General features: G+C 33.5%; 1 protein-coding gene across 1 annotated transcript; it reads left to right on the top strand.

Moving 5' to 3' along the window:
* The first annotated feature begins 18,046 nt into the window (after positions 1–18,046).
* On the top strand, positions 18,047–20,380 carry LOC139891918 (uncharacterized). The gene is made up of 5 exons (XM_071874950.1): positions 18,047–18,444; positions 18,520–18,606; positions 19,642–19,791; positions 19,872–20,069; positions 20,156–20,380. Exons 1-5 carry the CDS (start codon positions 18,235–18,237, stop codon positions 20,255–20,257), a joined length of 747 nt encoding a protein of 248 aa, XP_071731051.1. The 5' UTR covers positions 18,047–18,234; the 3' UTR covers positions 20,258–20,380.
* Positions 20,381–20,979: the final 599 nt, after the last annotated feature.

Here is a 20,979-nt window from a genome sequence, read left to right as displayed (position 1 = left end):
ATTTGTTCCTTTCGTTCTATTAACCCCTGGTCCGTAGACCTCACACTTCGCCGCGCTATGACCATTTCTTTTACACTTGTTGCAAAATTTGGTGCAGAACCCCGAGTGATTCTTTTCACACCTTTGGCATAGCTGCTTCTGATTGTTGTTGTTGTTGCGGTTATTATTGTTGTTGGGATGATTGTTGTAGTTGCTGTTGTTGTTGTTGTTGTTGTTGTTGGGCCGTTTGTTGTAGTTGCGATTGACGTTGCGATTGTTGGGATAATTGTTGCGATTATTGTTGTAATTGTTGTTGTTGTTGTATTGGTGATTCTTATCACCGTTTTCCTCCCACTTTCTTTTGACTTGCTTCACATTGGCCTCTTCAGCAGTCTGTTCTTTAATTCTTTCTTCAATTTGGTTCACGAGTTTGTGAGCCATTCTACATGCCTGTTGTATGGAGGCGGGCTCGTGTGAACTTATATCTTCTTGGATTCTTTCCGGTAATCCTTTCACAAACGCGTCGATCTTCTCTTCCTCATCTTCGAATGCTCCCGGACACAATAGGCACAATTCTGTGAATCGTCTTTCGTACGTGGTAATATCAAATCCTTGGGTTCGTAACCCTCTAAGTTCTGTCTTGAGCTTATTGACCTCGGTTCTGGGACGGTACTTCTCGTTCATCAAGTGCTTGAATGCTGACCACGGTAGTGCGTACGCATCGTCTTGTCCCACTTGCTCTAGATAGGTATTCCACCATGTTAACGCAGAACCTGTGAAGGTATGCGTAGCGTACTTTACTTTGTCCTCTTCAGTACACTTACTTATGGCAAACACCGATTCGACCTTCTCGGTCCACCGTTTCAATCCGATCGGTCCTTCGGTTCCATCAAATTCCAAAGGTTTGCAGGCAGTGAATTCTTTGTAGGTGCATCCTACACGATTTCCTGTACTGCTAGATCCAAGGTTATTGTTGGTATGTAGCGCAGCCTGTACTGCGGCTATGTTTGAAGCTAGAAAAGTACGGAATTCCTCTTCATTCATATTCACGGTGTGTCGAGTAGTCGGTGCCATTTCCTTCAAAATAGTTAAATGGAACAAGTTAATCATACAGAATATTAAGAGTAGTTAATAGTATTTCGTAGCATAATATGAACTCATTTATAAAAGCTTTTTCTTCATATTAGCGTTTTATAAGTTTAAATTCGGGTAGTACCTACCCGTTAAGTTCATACTTAGTAGCTAATATACAATTCAACTACTACAATTCTATATGAAAAACTGATTATAATAATATTTCGCGTTCAAACTTTTATACAATATTTTACAAACTTACAATACCGCTTATTTTAAATAAAGCATGAAATATAGCACACAATAACTTTGATACAAGTTAGTTGTGAAGACAATTCTAGCTAGTACACAAGTCGTTCAGCAAAGGCAATAAAGACACGTAATTCATACGTCCAGAAACAAGTCATGCATTCTGGTTTTACTAGGACTACTTCCCATCCTTGGTCTTGTGCAACATAACCGTTATGGCCGTTGATAAGACAGCGTGTTGTAACGTCATCAAAGGGACGAGGGTTACGTAATGACCAACAGTCTCGTAATAACCTAAAAACCTCATTTCTTACCCCAATTACCGACTCCGTCACTTGAGGGAACGTTTTGTTTAATAGTTGTAGCCCGATGTTCTTGTTCTCACTTTGGTGAGAAGCGAACATTACTAACCCGTAAGCATAACATGCTTCTTTATGTTGCATGTTAGCCGCTTTTTCTAAATCACGAAGTCCTATATTTGGATATACTGAGTCAAAATAATTTCTTAACCCGTTGCGTAAAATAGCATTTGGGTTCCCCGCAATATATGCGTCAAAGTAAACACATCGTAACTTATGGATTTCCCAATGTGATATCCCCCATCTTCCGAACGAAAGCCTTTTATAAACCAAATCATTCTTGGAACGTTCTTCGAATGTCTTACAAACTGATCTCGCCTTAAATAGTTGTGCCGAGGAATTCTGACCGACTCTAGACAAGATTTCATCAATCATGTCTCCGGGTAGGTCTCTTAAAATATTGGGTTGTCTATCCATTTTGTGTTTTTAAACTGTAAAATAGACAAGAGTTAGATTCATAAAAAAATACTTATTAATACAAGCAATTTTTACATATATCATAAAGCATAAGAACACTATATTACATATATTACACCACACGAATACAACTATCTTATTCCGACTCGCTCGTTTCTTCTTCTTCGGTTTTGGTTCGTTTTGCCAAGTTTCTAGGGATATATGATGTTCCCCTAATACGAGCCGTCGTTGTCCACATTGGTTTAGAAAAACCTGGTGGTTTAGAGGTTCCCGGGTCATTGTTACAACTTAAGGACTTCGGGGGTTGACGATACATATAAAGTTCATCGGGGTTGGAATTAGATTTCTCTATTTTTATGCCTTTTCCCTTATTATTTTCTTTTGCCTTTTTAAATTCAGTTGGGGTAATTTCTATAACATCATCGGAATTCTCGTCGGAATCCGATTCATCGGAGAATTGGTAATCCTCCCAATATTTTGCTTCCTTGGCGGAAACACCATTGACCATAATTAACCTTGGTCGGTTGGTTGAGGATTTTCTTTTACTTAACCGTTTTATTATTTCCCCCACCGGTTCTATTTCTTCATCCGGTTCCGATTCTTCTTCCGGTTCCGATTCTTCTTCCGGTTCCGACTCTTCTTCCGGTTCCTCTTCGGGAACTTGTGAATCAGTCCACAAATCATTCCAATTTACATTTGACTCTTCATTATTATTAGGTGAGTCAATGGGACTTGTTCTAGAGGTAGACATCTATCACATAATATCAAACACGTTAAGAGATTAATATATCACATAATATTCATATGTTAAAAATATATAGTTTCCAACAAAAATGTTAAGCAATCATTTTTAAAGAAAACACGGTCGAAGTCCAGACTCACTAATGCATCCTAACAAACTCGATAAGACACACTAATGCAAATTTTCTGGTTCTCTAAGACCAACGCTCGGATACCAACTGAAATGTCCCGTTCTTATTGATTAAAAACGTTCCATATTAATTGATTTCGTTGCGAGGTTTTGACCTCTATATGAGACGTTTTTCAAAGACTGCATTCATTTTTAAACAAACCATAACCTTTATTTCATCAATAAAGGTTTAAAAAGCTTTACGTAGATTATCAAATAATGATAATCTAAAATATCCTGTTTACACACGACCATTACATAATGGTTTACAATACAAATATGTTACAACAAAATAAGTTTCTTGAATGCAGTTTTTACACAATATCATACAAGCATGGACTCCAAATCTTGTCCTTATTTAAGTATGCGACAGCGGAAGCTCTTAATAATCACCTGAGAATAAACATGCTTAAAACGTCAACCAAAATGTTGGTGAGTTATAGGTTTAACCTATATATATCAAATCGTAACAATAGACCACAAGATTTCATATTTCAATACACATCCCATACATAGAGATAAAAATCATTCATATGGTGAACACCTGGTAACCGACAATAACAAGATGCATATATAAGAATATCCCCATCATTCCGGGACACCCTTCGGATATGATATAAATTTCGAAGTACTAAAGCATCCGGTACTTTGGATGGGGTTTGTTAGGCCCAATAGATCTATCTTTAGGATTCGCGTCAATTAGGGTGTCTGTTCCCTAATTCTTAGATTACCAGACTTAATAAAAAGGGGCATATTCGATTTCGATAATTCAACCATAGAATGTAGTTTCACGTACTTGTGTCTATTTTGTAAATCATTTATAAAACCTGCATGTATTCTCATCCCAAAAATATTAAATTTTAAAAGTGGGACTATAACTCACTTTCACAGATTTTTACTTCGTCGGGAAGTAAGACTTGGCCACTGTTGATTCACGAACCTATAACAATATATACATATATATTAAAGTATGTTCAAAATATATTTACAACACTTTTAATATATTTTGATGTTTTAAGTTTATTAAGTCAGCTGTCCTCGTTAGTAACCTATAACTAGTTGTCCACAGTTAGATGTACAGAAATAAATCGATAAATATTATCTTGAATCAATCCACGACCCAGTGTATACGTATCTCAGTATTGATCACAACTCAAACTATATATATTTTGGAATCAACCTCAACCCTGTATAGCTAACTCCAACATTCACATATAGAGTGTCTATGGTTGTTCCGAAATATATATAGATGTGTCGACATGATAGGTCGAAACATTGTATACGTGTCTATGGTATCTCAAGATTACATAATATACAATACAAGTTGATTAAGTTATGGTTGGAATAGATTTGTTACCAATTTTCACGTAGCTAAAATGAGAAAAATTATCCAATCTTGTTTTACCCATAACTTCTTCATTTTAAATCCGTTTTGAGTGAATCAAATTGCTATGATTTCATATTGAACTCTATTTTATGAATCTAAACAGAAAAGTATAGGTTTATAGTCAGAAAAATAAGTTACAAGTCGTTTTTGTAAAGGTAGTCATTTCAGTCGAAAGAACGACGTCTAGATGACCATTTTAGAAAACATACTTCCACTTTGAGTTTAACCATAATTTTTGGATATAGTTTCATGTTCATAATAAAAATCATTTTCTCAGAATAACAACTTTTAAATCAAAGTTTATCATAGTTTTTAATTAACTAACCCAAAACAGCCCGCGGTGTTACTACGACGGCGTAAATCCGGTTTTACGGTGTTTTTCGTGTTTCCAGGTTTTAAATCATTAAGTTAGCATATCATATAGATATAGAACATGTGTTTAGTTGATTTTAAAAGTCAAGTTAGAAGGATTAACTTTTGTTTGCGAACAAGTTTAGAATTAACTAAACTATGTTCTAGTGATTACGAGTTTAAACCTTCGAATAAGATAGTTTTATATATATGAATCGAATGATGTTATGAACATCATTACTACCTCAAGTTTAGTAGGTAGACCTACTGGAAGTGACAAGAAATGATCTAGCTTCAAAGGATCTTGGATGGCTTGAAAGTTCTTGAAGTAGGATCATGACACAAAAACAAGTTCAAGTAAGATTTTTGCTCGAATTAAGATAGTTTATAGTTATAGAAATTGAATCAAAGTTTGAATATGAATATTACCTTGAATAAGAAAGATAACCTACTGTATATAACAAAGGTTTCTTGATCTTAGATGATTACTTGGAATGGATTAGAAAGCTTGGAAGTAAATTAGTAAACTTGAAGGGATTTTTGAAGTATTCTTGAAGTGTTCTTCCTATGATGATTATATCTTGATTCTTGAAGTGATTTTTGATGAAGATGATGATTAACTACTGGAAAAATACGTTCATAATAGTGTGGGTGTGTTGAGAGAGAATTAGAAAGAGATTTGGAAGTGAAATGGAGTGAATGATGAGTGTTAATTGGTGAGTGGTGAGTGGGGTTAAAAGGAGTTCTAGTTAGTTGACTAGCTCATGGTAGAAGTTAAAATTGATTAGTCATACATGACATAATCAAGAGTGGAATCCCATGCTAGTTCCTATTGGTATATACCCATAGTAAGTACGTTTTGAATCTGTGTATAATACGGGTAAGAATACGACTAGAATTCTTGATGAAAGAAAAGAATGGGAAAGTAACTGTAACCATTTTTGTTAAGTATGAGTGTTTTGATATATGTCTTGAAGTCTTCCAAAAGTATTTTAATACATCTAAATACACTACATGTATATACATTTTAACGGAGTCGTTAAGTCATCGTTAGTCGTTACATGTAAGTGTTGTTTTGAAACCTTTAAGTTAACGATCTCAATTAATGTTGTTAACCCATTGTTTATTATATCTAATGAGATGTTAAATTATTATATTATCATGATATTATGATATATTAATATATCTTAATATGATATATATACATTTAAATGTCGTTACAACGATAATCGTTACATATATGTCTCGTTTCGAAATCCTTAAGTTAGTAGTCTTGTTTATATGTATATAACTCATTGTTAATATACTTATGTAGATACTTACTTATCATAATCTCATGTTAACCATATGTATATCCATATATATATCGTCAAGTCGTTTTTACAAGTTTTAACGTTCGTGAATCGCCGGTCAACTTGGGTGGTCAATTGTCTATATGAAACATATTTCAATTAATCAAGTCTTAACAAGTTTGATTGCTTAACATGTTGGAAACATTTAATCATGTAAATATCAATCTCAATTAATATATATAAACATGGAAAAGTTCGGGTCACTACAGTGTAAGTGTTGTTTTGAAACCTTTAGGTTAACGATCTTGTTAAATGTTGTTAACCCAATGTTTATAATATCAAAAGAGATTTTAAATTATTATATTATCATGATATTATGATGTACGAATATCTCTTAATATGATATATATACATTAAATGTCGTTACAACGATAAATGTTACATATATGTCTCGTTTCAAAATCATTAAGTTAGTAGTCTTGTTTTTACATATGTAGTTCATTGTTAATATAATTAATGATATGTTTACTTATCATAATATCATGTTAACTATATATTAACCATATATATGTCATCATATAGTTTTTTTACAAGTTTTAACGTTCGTGAATCACCGGTCAACTTGGGTGGTCAATTGTCTATATGAAACCTATTTCAATTAATCAAGTCTTAACAAGTTTGATTGCTTAACATGTTGGAAACATTTAATCATGTAAATATCAATCTCAATTAATATATATAAACATGGAAAAGTTCGGGTCACTACAAAGGACACTTGGCATAATTGATAACAAAGTATTAAAACCTTGGGTTACACGCAGTCGATAACCTGGTGTAATTATTAAACAAAGTATTAAAACCTTGTTACAGTTTAAGTCCCCAATTAGTTGGAATATTTGACTTCGGGTATAAGGATAATTTGACGAGGACACTCGCACTTTATATTTATGACTGATGGACTGTTATGGACAAAAACCAGACGGACATATTAAATAATCCAGGACAAAGGACAATTAACCCATGGGCATAAAACTAAAAATCAACACGTCAAACATCATGATTACGGAAGTTTAAATAAGCATAATTCCTTTATTTTCATATTTAATTGCACTTCTAATTATTGCACTTTTATTTATTGTTATTATATTTAATTGCACTTTTAATTTTCGTACTCTTTAATTATCGTAATTTTATTTTATCGCACTTTTATTTATCGCAATTTTATTATCGTTATTTACTTTACGCTTTAAATTAAGTCTTTTATTTATTTAATATTTTACATTAGGTTTTAACTGCGACTAAGTTTTAAAAATCGACAAACCGGTCATTAAACGGTAAAAACCTCCTTTTTATAATAATAATATTACTTATATATATATTTGTATTTTTATAAATTAAAACTAATATAGCGTTAAGCTTTGTTTAAAAGATTTCCCTGTGGAACGAACAGGACTTACTAAAAACTACACTACTGTACGATTAGGTACACTGCCTATAAGTGTTGTAGCAAGGTTTAGGTATATCCATTCTATAAATAAATAAATATCTTGTGTAAAATTGTATCGTATTTAATAGTTTTTCCTCGTAAAATATACACTATTTCATATACACCTCGCATAACATCAAGTATTTTTGGCACCGCTGCCGGGGATTACACTCTTGCTTAAACGCCGAAAGCACAACGCTATATAAAAAAAAGATTTTTTTTAGTTTACTTATATAAAAAATACGCTTTTGTAAAAATACGTTTTAAATATTCGAAAACATAAAAAGAAAAACAAAAATATAAATATTTTTAAGAGTTTGTTAAATATTTAAGTTCTAAAAAATTTCTTTATCTTTATTTTTTTAAAATATAAGTTTTATTTAATTTATATAAATATATTATAAATATATAAATCAGCAAAACAGAAAAAAAATATAAAAATAAAAACACTCGAGTCCAGTACTGTAGCAGCCAAGTCACTGGCCCGAAACCCTAGCTCATGCGATCGCATGAGCCCGAAGGCAAATTCTCATGCGATCGCATGAGTGTCTCTGACACGCCACAGGAAACCCTAAAACAGCATTAATTACGGAGTTTATTATTATTATTATTATTTAAACCCTAAATAGGTTTTATTTATTTAATTAGTTAATTTAGTTTTTATTTAATTTATATATTTAGTTTATTTAGTTTTATTAAATTATAAAATTAACACTTTTATAAAATAAATAATATAAAAATAGTATTTTTATAAAAATTGTACTTTTTACAACTTTAAGATTATTTTTATATTTTGTACCTTTTTATTTGTTTTAGCGTAATTTTTGTATTTTTCGCTCGTATTTAGTTTTAAGATATAGTTTTTGCCGTAGTTCTTTTTATTTCTAAATTTTTAGGCTTTGCCGTAAAATCTCTTAAGTGCTTTTTCTTTAGACTAAGATTTAGGTGCTTTAGAATTTTGCGACGCCGTTTTTATATTTTAGTACCTTTTTAAGTTATTGCCATTTAGGTTATAGTTTTTCTTTTAAGCTTTATTATTTTTAGACGCAACTTTTAATTCTTAGTTTTTAGTTCCTTTTTAAGTTTCGACGCGCTACTTTCTTATTTTTATTTTTCGACGCCTATTATTTTTCGACATTTTTATTTTTCGACCTTTTTCGACGCACTCTTTTTCTTTCTTATTTCTCGACGATCTAGTTTTTAGGACATAGAATTTTCTATTTTTTCTCTAAAATTTCAAAAACGAAAAATTATTTTAAGCGGTTAAATTGATAGACATCCACATTTTCTGCTTCGTAGTAATAGTTGGATTTGTTAGTGGCTGAGTTGTGAGCTTCTGATTTAAAGGGTTCTGGCTCCCTGCTGCATCTATTGGCTATTCGAAACGTGGGCAAAAGCAGAAAAGTTTATTAATTTGATAACTTATATAATTTTTATTTTTATAACTAATAAGATAATTAAGTAAATGCACCACATTGTAGCTAAAATTTGGTAATAAGCGCATTATGGAAAATCTCGAAAATATTTTGGAAACTCTTTATGACATCCGAAATCAATTTAATCAATACTCTCAAACGGATATTGATGACAATTCGTTCGGTCAATCTTGGGTCACGAATGACGAAACAATAACTGGTTGTGAAATCTGTGGAGATTATCACTCAACATGGGAATGTTATTATTACGTTCCTATGGAAAATTACGCACCCACGGAACCTGAATGGAACGATTATGAAGAATACAATTCAAATTGGGATTATTCCCAAGAATATATCCAAACTCAACAACCAGAAGGCGAGAAAAATTATGTGTCTGAAAATCTTTTAGACAATTTGAAAATCAAACTCGAAGAACTCGATGCTCAAAATGAACAAATGAGAGAGTTTGTAAATCAGCAAGCTGAAACTCTATCAGATTACACACCTGTTGATCTGAGGAGTATTGTGCAAGAAAATCTCATATCATCGAATTTTGATGAATTCGAGAGCTCCGAAATCACCAATTATCCCGATGATACTATTTATTCAGCTTTACCAATTTCACAACATATCGACACATTAGCCTCTACCGACGAAATCAACGATCCATCAATGGATGAAGAAGAAGAAGTAAGGGTGACAAATTGGTACTCTTGGAAAAGCGATAACGTTGAAAATTTTACCCCCGAGACCAAAATGGTGGGACCGATTAATGAAGAAGAATTTGCTTTGATCCCGAAATTCACCATTCCACAACCTTCCAACCCAATATTCTCAATAGACGAGTCATCTACAAAAGATGAACTACAAGCTGTAATAGATATTGACACCTCGAATTTCACCCAATTGGGTAATAGAAGTGAAAACTTTGATCCCGAGAATAAACGGAAGGAAATGTTAGGAATTATCCACCCTATAGAAATATGTATGTCGGTGTATATCGATCCATTTGACCAAGAACCAGAAAAGAGACATATCCATTTACTAAAAGCTACACTTAAAAAAGAATTAAGTAGTGACGATCGGGTGGGTCTAAACTTTAAACCCATTGATATATTTTATACCACCCGAGATGTAAATAACTGGCTCACTATTTTAATTCGTGGAACTTATTCTACCGACTTCACATGTCGTCAGCTAAGTATGGGGAAGTCTAACCCCACTTAACGTTAAATTCGGGGTTCGGGTTAGTGCATAACTCGTTAATAAACATGCATAATAAGTTAGGGTAATAGACGCATTTTCAAAGATTAGAAAACAGTTCAAAAAACCAACCATTTTTGAAGAAAAACATGTGTGATAAAACAAGAAGGAATGAACGATGAGGCGCGCCATCTATCATTCGACGAGCTTTGTAATTACAAACTGGGTATTTTTAATCACTTTTCTACACTTATCACCCTCGTGAATTTATAATTATAGTCTGATTTCATGCAAATGAGGGCATTGCATGATCTCAAGTGTGGGGAAGGTTTATAAATTCTCTCGGGTTTATACTTGGCTTATTTTCTAAATTTTATGAAAATTTTAAAAATTTTCAACTAAATGAATTCAAAATCATGTTTATACATATTTATGAACGATGAAAATTAGGTGTTAATACCGAAATTATCGTTACCTCGGAAAGGACATAAATTGAGAAACACCCTAAAACGATTGAATTCATTTAAAATGGAATAAAGGAGAATAAAAAGGCAAAGAAAGAAACTAAGTGTGGGGAGAATGTACCAAGTTATTCGATTAAAAACTATCTATCACATGTTTCTGTAAAGTTATTGCAGGTACTTTTGTTTTGGACGATTTTAATCAGTTTTACCCGATTTACTGTAATATATTTGAAAGAAAAGATGGATCTACACGATGAATCAATTCCATCATTAAAAGGAAGTAAAGTCTTCCGAAAAAGACACGCGCTTCTTAATTTAGGTCAAGAAGTTGTCGTCCAGATCAGCTGTAGGTTGACGAAAAATATAGAAAAGTCATCTCTAAAATCAGTAGGAAATCCACGGACCTCAGCATCAAACAGGGTCACCAAGTGGTCAGACTTATCCTAACCATGAGAGGATCTGTCTTGTAAAATGGGGAGGGCACCGTGCAAATTAGCTTGATAAGACTGATGAATCAGACCTCCAGAAAGGATAATCTCCTTAAAAGATCAAAAATCAGCTTTTAAGACTGATATTACTCAATCCTTGAGATTGACTTTAAAGATTGAGAATTACAAACTCATGGAATTCAATGATATCTAAACTCAAGCTTGAACGAGAAAATATTTTGATCAAATTAAAACCGATTTGTTTTCTGAAAACCCATTTTTAATGCGTTCATTACCATTGAACGTAAAATCCTAGGAATTCACCTAGAATTCATTAGGTCACCTGAACTAAATCGGGTGTCAACTGTAAGAACGGTGGTTGCATAGCATGGTCAAAGACAGGACCTTGTGCCAGACTGAAAAACTATAGGGTGAGCTTTACTATTGCTCCTACCAAGGATAGTAATTGCATCCGACACGTTATAGACCATAATTAAAAGCATGTCATGGGGCATTGCCTCAACAGTTGCTTGTTCAACGCTTTCCTTTACAACCGGACGGTAGTTTATCGAAAGGTAATATACAGAACAAGTATACTGGACGTGTTGCTTTCCTAATACAAGGTTAGCAAGTGGGTGACACAAAACCATAAGTTTTGAGCTAAAATTTTCAAATCTGAAACCCACCAAATCCACAAAAACAATTTGCAAACACCGGTGAAGGGTTATTCCGGAAAACTTATCTAGGATAAAATCTTGAATGAATTTTCAAAAGATCAAATGTTTTCATAAAGATCCAATTTCCTTAAAGGATCTAAATTTTTAATAGTCATGTGGGACTGTAAACCACACCGTTACTATCATTGTTTATACCGCCGTATCAAAATCACTAATGTATAAAGTGTGAAGAATAAAGAAGTGATTCGTGTAATTTAATTTTAAGTTCTGTATTGCTTGAGGACAAGCAACGCTCAAGTGTGGGGATATTTGATAGTGTTCCAAATGAACATATATTTAGTAGCAATATCCTCCCAATATGTAAATTATTTAGTTGTAATTGTCCTATTTTAAGTTGTAATCGTTTATATTAAATAAGTGCGAAGACAAAAGGCGAAAACGACAATTTGAAGACGCAAATGTCCAAAAAGTTCAAATATACAAGATACAATCCAAGTGGTTCAATTTATTGATGAGAAACATCTAAAAATGACAAAAGTACAAGTTGCGGAACGCAAAGTACAAGATATTAAATTATACGAAAGGACGTTCGAAAATCCGGAACCGGGACCTGAGCCAACTATCAACGCCCGATGCAACGGACCAAAAATTATGAGTCTACTATGCACAAGAATATAATATAATATTTAAATAATTATATAAATTATTTATTTATTATATATTTAATTAAATATAACGTCGACAAGCTAGCAAACAAAGCAATTGGGCATGGCCAGGCTGGCCATGCGATCGCATGAGATTAACACTGAGAACTCATGCGATCGCATGAGCTCAGGATCAGACCACATCTATAAAAGGCAACGAGTTTTGGCCAGAAAAAAATATAATAATAATAATACTCCTCTGTAATAATAATAAATATATATATATATATATATATATATATATATATATATATAATATATATATATATATATAGTATAGTGTAGTTTATATTAGATTAGTTTGGGTTATGTAAAAGTTATTTTACGGGTTTTGAAGTCGAAGTTATGTCCGTGTAACGCTACGCTATTTTTGATCATTGTAAGTTATGTTCAACCTTTTTAATTTAATGTCTCGTAGCTAAATTATTATTATGCTTATTTAAAACGAAGTAATCATGATGTTGGGCTAAATATTTAAATTTGGATAATTGGGCTTTGTACCATAATTGGGGTTTGGACAAAAGAACGACACTTGTGGAAATTAGACTAAGGGCTATTAATGGGCTTTATATTTGTTTAACTAAATGATAGTTTGTTAATTTTAATATAAAGATTTACAATTGGACGTACCTATAAATAACCATATACACTCGATCGGACACGATGGGCGGGATATTTATATGTACGAATAATCGTTCATTTAACCGTACACGGGAATGGATTAATAGTCTATGGAATTATTAAAACAGGGGTGAAATTATGTACAAGGACACTTGGCATAATTGATAACAAAGTATTAAAACCTTGGGTTACTCGCAGTCGATAACCTGGTGTAATTATTAAACAAAGTATTAAAACCTTGTTACAGTTTAAGTCCCCAATTAGTTGGAATATTTGACTTCGGGTATAAGGATAATTTGACGAGGACACTCGCACTTTATATTTATGACTGATGGACTGTTATGGACAAAAACCAGACGGACATATTAAATAATCCAGGACAAAGGACAATTAACCCATGGGCATAAAACTAAAAATCAACACGTCAAACATCATGATTACGGAAGTTTAAATAAGCATAATTCCTTTATTTTCATATTTAATTGCACTTCTAATTATTGCACTTTTATTTATTGTTATTGTATTTAATTGCACTTTTAATTTTCGTACTCTTTAATTATCGTAATTTTATTTTATCGCACTTTTATTTATCGCAATTTTATTATCGTTATTTACTTTACGCTTTAAATTAAGTCTTTTATTTATTTAATATTTTACATTAGGTTTTAACTGCGACTAAGTTTTAAAAATCGACAAACCGGTCATTAAACGGTAAAAACCTCCTTTTTATAATAATAATATTACTTATATATATATTTGTATTTTTATAAATTAAAACTAATATAGCGTTAAGCTTTGTTTAAAAGATTTCCCTGTGGAACGAACATGACTTACTAAAAACTACACTACTGTACGATTAGGTACACTGCCTATAAGTGTTGTAGCAAGGTTTAGGTATATCCATTCTATAAATAAATAAATATCTTGTGTAAAATTGTATCGTATTTAATAGTTTTTCCTAGTAAAATATACACTATTTCATATACACCTCGCATAACATCAGTTAGTCCCAACATGCGCCGTATTTACATGGGGAATGTCACGTGTACAATTATTATTATAGTTGGAATTAGGGTTACAATTATGACATTCATTGGACTCTGCCACATACTCCACGTCATCTGCAAAGAGATCCTCAACCCCTAGGCAACCTGACTCTTGATCTTCCTCCTGCTGATCCAACTTCTTGACAGAACTATTCGAATTCTCCGGCGACATGTTGCCAGAATTCTTTCCGCAGTTATTAGAACCACCCATATCAACATCATCTCCATTATCTGCGTTGTTCCTGGACTCATTTCCCCGAACCCAATTGAACCCATTCTCTGGTTCAGCGAAGATATCTTCATCGGATATTTCATCTGAATCAATGGAATCACTACTTCGATGGCTCTCACTTTCATCTGAGCAATAACTGGACTCTTCATCATCCTTAACACACCTTAACTTGAATTTAGGATTGTCCTTCCGCTCTTCCTCTACGCTAATATAATAAGTTCTGGACTTGTGGTTAACTTTAGGGAGTCGTTCACCAACTCAGGCTCATTAAGTTTAACCAAAACTCTTCCAAAGGTTAAAGATTGATTCCTGGTAAGCGAACAATTTTCTGTTGTGTATGTCGTACCCCACTAACCAGCAATGCTGAAGAAAGTATTTTCCGTCCAACATGGTATGGGGACACCACTTATTCTTAGCCATGACATTCTACCCTCCGGCCAACTATCCAGATCTCATCGATTAATTTTGGTGATCCATCTTCTCAGTGGGTGATTAGTGTTGTTAACCACCGACTCCATGGATTCCTTACAACCGAATATGATTAGTATTGATAAACCATCCAGAAATTTTATTTGGATACCTTCTTGCCTTTCAGACATCATAATGCTCTCGATATTGGCCAGAATGTTTTTGCTTTTTGCCTCGCAGGTGATAGCAATTGACAACATCTCTTCAATTGCAATGTTATTATCTACAACCAACTCTCTACCTATATTTCCAATCCCGTTATCAGAACCCTGATTCTCTTTCCTTTTGTTGTTCAAAGTGTCCCTTAGGTCTTCCTTTTTCTCTTGATTAGCTTTTCTTTTACCGTTCAAAGTATCTCTTAGATCTTCCTCTTTATCTGAGACCACCTCACGAAACCTTCTGCCATCATGAAACCCAAAGTTTAAATTCCCAGTGTTTTGAACCCGTTCACCCTCAAACTTCTTTTTTCCGGTAATGAACCCCTCTTGTTTGCTTTGAAAATCTTTATCTTTTCATCATTGAACCTAATCTCCTCAAGATGTTTGAGGAATCTGTCTTCATCTTTAACATCAGCAAAACGTACGAAAGCAAATTTACGACCGTTGTGGATTCGTTTTGCCACCATGTAAACATCACGGACCACTCCATATTGCTTGAACTTTCTCCATAGATCTGGGACCCTCCATTCATCCGAGAAATTGAAGAACATGTAAGAAGTCAAGTGATTGACATTTGCCCTGTTGAATCGAATGTTGTTGTAGTTGCCGTTGTATTTTCTCCTGTACCCAGACGTGCCCGCCGTTCGCTCTCTCTCACCTCTCTCTCTCATCTCTCCATGTTTTTTTTCTTAATGTTGGGCCAAAATTTCATAGCTTATCTTTTGTACATATAATTTGTTATATTTGTTTTTTTACTTATATTTATTAACCAAAATATATATCAAATATTTTTATAAATATATTTAAAAAAACCCATGTTTTCACGGGTCAATTAACCAAATATTTTTCTTTGGTTCTCATTTGAACTTTTATATATATATATATATATATATATATATATATATATATATATATATATATATATATATATATATATATATATATATATATATATAGTAGAGGGATCAAATGAAAACTTTTTTGTGTGAGAACCCTGAGAATTCAAAAATATACTGAAATTCGAGCAAAAAAGGGAAATTCGAGCAAAAAATGGAACAAGGACGAACAAAAAAGTGATATTCGAACAAAAAAAAGGCGGGCGAACAATTTTGTGTTCTACAATTTTGATAGTCGAACAAAAAAAAAATGTAGAACACACGGGTAGTCGAACAAAAATGCCGATATTTGAACAAAAATGTGTTTTACATATTGAAATTCGAACAAAAAAAACAATTTTGCTCGACTATTAATTTTTTTTCGTCCGTGTTTTTAGTGTATTTGGAGTGTTTTTGGAGTTCCTAGAGTTCTCACACTAAAAAAATTCTCACTGGATCCTCTCTCTCTCTCTCTCTATATATATATATATATATATATATATATATATATATATATATATATATATATATATATATATATATATATATATAGTAGAGAGATCAAATGAGAATTTTTTTGTGTGAGAACCCTGATACCTCCAAAATAGCCCAAAATACACTGAAATTCGAGCAAAAAAAGTGGCGGGCGAGCAAAAAAGGGGAAAGTCGAGCAAAAAAGGGGAAGGACGAACAAAAAAAAAAAGGAGGCCGAACAACAAAGGGGATAGTCGAACAAATTGTGATTTACATTTTTGATAGTCGAACAAAAAAATGTAGAACACAGTGGTAGTCGAACAAAAAAACCTGGTAGTCGAACAAAAATGTGTTCTACATTTTTGTAATTCGAACAAAATTTTTTTTTTTAGTTCGTCCGTGTTTTTTTTTGTTCGACTTCACCTTTTTTTGCTCGTCCGTGTCCCTTTTTTGTTCGTCCGTGTCCCTTTTTGTTCGAATTTCATTGTATTTTTGAGTTCCTAGAGTTCCGCACATCGCGTTGCGGGGGCAGTGGAAGAGGGGGGTTTTACCGTCCATGCCCTCGGATTGGGTCGGGTTTTCTCATGTGCAATAGTTGGGGCGGGTTATGCAACTGCGGGAGATGAACGCGTGAGTGGTTTAGTCCTCCATAGTGATCCCGAAATGCTGTTCCAAAAAAAAAATAAAAAAATAAAAAATACCTTCCTCCTTTTTTCCATATCCATCTCTTTAATATTATTCCATTTTCAGCTAACACTTTGATTCTTGAAGAGTTTGTATTCCGAAATGAAATCCCCACGTCAGACGAAGCGAAATATCTAGTCGCTTTCTTTGCTCGTTCTCCTCCCAAAGGAAGTGGAATTGCATCACCACCAAATAACTCATTGAGGTTAGTTGCCCGATTTTCACCGAGACTAATAGCTCGGTTTCGAAAACCGCATCGTCTCTGTCTTCAACTTGTATCGTTCTTCTTATTCGAGAACTAGTTCCACCAACCAGAGGTGGTATACCACTTTGACTTCTTCTTCAAATATTCACTAGCGTCTTTGTAACCCCAAGTCATCGTACGCCTTACTTGATAAACTCGTCACGAACTATACCCCAGAAAGTCTCCACGTTTTGTGAATTACTATGAACAGTATCCTCCGAAGCATCAATCTAACATATTACAAACCAAACTTCTTCTTTTGGTGTCCACATTTTTATTTTGAGATTTTTTTCAACCTCTTTTCCTTTTTTTCTATGATCATTTCTAGTGGCAGAAGCATAAATTTTTTCATCAGAGGTGAAAGTAATTTTAAAGCGTAAGAACGTTTTTGGGAAAATATGTAGGGTTTGCGGTAAAATATGGTCGTTTTTTGGCAAAATTTGGAGGGGGGTTTTTGGACAAAATTTGAAAGTTTTGGGGTAAAATATGGAGACTTTGAGGCAAAAAAGATCTACCAAGGAAAAATCCAAAAATCCAAAATTTTTTCACTAAAAATTACAAATCGACTGAGGGCGATAAGTGTACCCTCTGTCCTCACATATTTTCGCTAGTGATCATTTCTTATTCGTATATGTTATTGTTGCGTTTTGTCACGAATTTCTTCTACTTCTTTATCTCGTGGAGGTGCAAAATTTTGTTGTGGTTTTAAAGATTGTTGATTGAAAGGAACTTTAAACGGCATAAATTGTAATTGCGCTAATTGTGAAAATTGTTGTAGGTGTTTTGTAAAAAATGAGTAAAAAGTTGTTAAAATCTTCTTTAAGATTTTCAAGAGTGGAATTGTATCTATCTAATATTTTGTCACCCTCCTCTATCATCCACTAAAAACCCGCCACCTAAACTCCACACAAAAAATATCCATATCCATTCATGCTTCGCTTTCTTGCTTTCTTTCTTTACTCTATAATTGTCACCACTGCTTAATTTCTATATTTAATTAATTAATTAATTAATTGATTTGTTCCTAATTACCAATGGCGGTTCTTCCCCTACTGAAATCGTACAATAATTTTTCAAAATTCAGACATCACACCACCGCTACCATCACCATCGCCGGAAACATAAATCCGAACATGCTTCAGCGAAATTGGCGATCAAACTGGAGATGCAATTGCAAATTATCGAATGCTTCAACTTACTCGTCCAGAATTGCTACTGATATGTATCTCTACGAATCACCTGACGTAATAATACGGTGTGTTTAATTCTTATTTAATTTGTATCTGCAGCTTGAAACTGAATTTTTGTTGATATTGCAGGCATCGTTTGATGAGTATTTGGAGGATAAACCTAGGGTTTTCAAAGCAATGTTTCCTGATAAACGGAGAAGCCAACAACTCAATGACGTATGCATCTTCCTTCCTCTGTCATGTTATTTAGCTGCTATTTACTTATTAGGTTAAATTTCTTAGGCTTTAAACTTACCTAATTATTATTTCGTGTATTAACAATTTCTATAACACATATGTCTTTCTATAATAAAGGCTTTATTTTACATCTCAATTATGGATGGATTCATTTATTTGATTTTGAGCCAAATCTCAAATTTTGATTCATTTACCTGATATTGAACCAGACTCATGTAGTCATGTGGACAGTAAGGAAACTGTAATATGCAAATGGTTTTGGATACTTTGTGTAACTTAGGCTTGCAATTGTGAACAGGGTATATGCTACCATAACGTATTTTACAAGAAAATGCACTAGAAGCTAGAACTATTTTTGTGGTATATGCATGGAGGCATGGAGGGTTATAGAATTCGGTAAAACTCGGCAAGTACTTGCCGAGTTCTCGGTTTAAGATTGATCCGAGTACTTGGCTCAATTACTAGCTCAATCTCGGTCAAAACTCTAGGAAAACTCGGTCAAACTCGGCCAAAACTCGAGATTACTCAGAGTATCGATCAAGATTCGGTCAAAACTCAGTCAAAACCAGTCAAAGTCAGAACCGGTCAAAGTTAAACTTGGTCAACATCCAAGGGCTCCCCGAGGTGCTGACCGGATACACCCGGAGGCACGAGTTCTCCAACCTTGTATGCATTCTCATACTAAGGGTGGCAAACGGGTTGATATGGGTCACGGGTCAAAACGGGTCTGTGAGCTATGGTTCATTTTTGAGAAAGGTAAAACATTAGTCATACTCAACAGACTATATAGTGAAACCTTTGTTGATTTAAAATATCACATGTAGAAACACATAAATTTTTGGTAGCCAGATTTACCAAATTCGGTTAGTTTTATCTGAATGTTCGGTTTTACTTTAGATTGTAGTATTGGTCGAAATTTTAGAATGTGCATCTTGATAACATATGGATTCTAAATTCAAGGTTAAGTATCACTCAAAAACAATAATCCTGATTTTGAGACTAATTCTTGTACAGGAAGAATGGAGAGTGCATATGTTACCTATACAGTTTTTCTTCTTGACTTGTAATCCAGTAATCGACATGCGGTTGAGATGTAAAACAAACGGGTACGATTACCCAACCGGTGTTCCATCACAAGTCACTAAAGTTCTCGATCTTGACATAGTGAGTTTTTTCCCTTAATTATCGTTCTTTTTCGTTACTTCGTTAATCAATTCCCGATTTCTGAAAGTTTTTGTTTGCAGATTCGATGGGAACTTCTAGGGCTAGAAGACGTTGTCAAACCATCTGAGTTCTCGCTTGGTGTTAAAGGTGCATTGTACCCTTACAGACAAGGTAATCGAAGTCGCCTTAAAGGTCAACTCACAATGAGCATTACGTTTGACTTGCCTCCAGTTCTTTCTATCATCCCCGAGGATGTTCGACGAGATGTTGCAGAGACGGTTAGACCTTTCACGTTATCTAAGCATGGTTCGTGCTGTAAATTAGGTTTCAAATATTTGTGTAACGAACGTTGTAATGATAATAGGTGTTGAGACGATTGGTGGAGAACATGAAGGAGAAAGTGAATAGTAGCTTGCTTGCTGATTATAGCAGATTCAAGAGCGAGCGGATGAAAAACTTAGTTTGAGATGTATCTAACAGTTTCAGATATAAAATTAATCAGGACTTCATCATACTTCTGTGCAGAGCTACTACTGTGTAGCTGAAGTTGTGTCAAATTTTTATTTAAAAAGATAAAAACTTGCTGATTCTTGATCGTTTTTGAGACTCAGATTTAAACCAACGAACTTTCAATTTCTGTTAAAAAGATGTAGAAGTTGAGCTAAGCTATCATTATGTCAATAAATCACACAAAAGAACCCGGAAAATGAACTTCTATTTGATTTTTAATAATAGGGATTATTATATCAACAACAATAACTTCTTCCATTATGAATAAAGAAATAATTTTTCCTGAGATTATGGTCCATTTCCTATAGCACAACGATGTAAAAGATGAACAAAATTACATTGACATATTTCCCTATTTCTCTGAGATTATAATCTATAAACATCGATAACAGACGCAAAAAGAAAAGGAAAAAAAAGGTTTGAAAGCATGGAACAATCTCACTTTACAGCTAATTCTTCTTTTACAGTTAAACCCTACTAGCAATCCCTGGAAATCCAGCTTCTTGATCATTTGAGTATGTTGCAAGAGTCTTAGTCTTATGTGTTGGTGATATTGTTTAATTTATACACACTTTTCGTCGCAATATCGGTTTCAAAATATCAAGGTTGGAGTAGATGCAAACAGTTCTAACATGCATTAGTGAAAACTTGTTGGAGCTTTTTGTTTGATCTTAGCAA

The sequence above is a fragment of the Rutidosis leptorrhynchoides genome, chromosome 2 (assembly GCF_046630445.1).
Source record: "Rutidosis leptorrhynchoides isolate AG116_Rl617_1_P2 chromosome 2, CSIRO_AGI_Rlap_v1, whole genome shotgun sequence".
Lineage (NCBI taxonomy): Eukaryota > Viridiplantae > Streptophyta > Magnoliopsida > Asterales > Asteraceae > Rutidosis > Rutidosis leptorrhynchoides.
This window is presented reverse-complemented; position numbering and strand designations above follow the sequence as displayed.

Coding starts and splice junctions, on each gene's coding strand:
- LOC139891918 (XM_071874950.1), top strand. CDS start 18,235: ATGGCGGTTCTTCCCCTACTGAAATCGTACAATAATTTTTCAAAATTC. Junction 18,607..19,641: donor GAAGCCAACAACTCAATGAC/GTATGCATCTTC, acceptor ATTCTTGTACAG/GAAGAATGGAGAGTGCATAT. Junction 19,792..19,871: donor AAGTTCTCGATCTTGACATA/GTGAGTTTTTTC, acceptor TTTTGTTTGCAG/ATTCGATGGGAACTTCTAGG.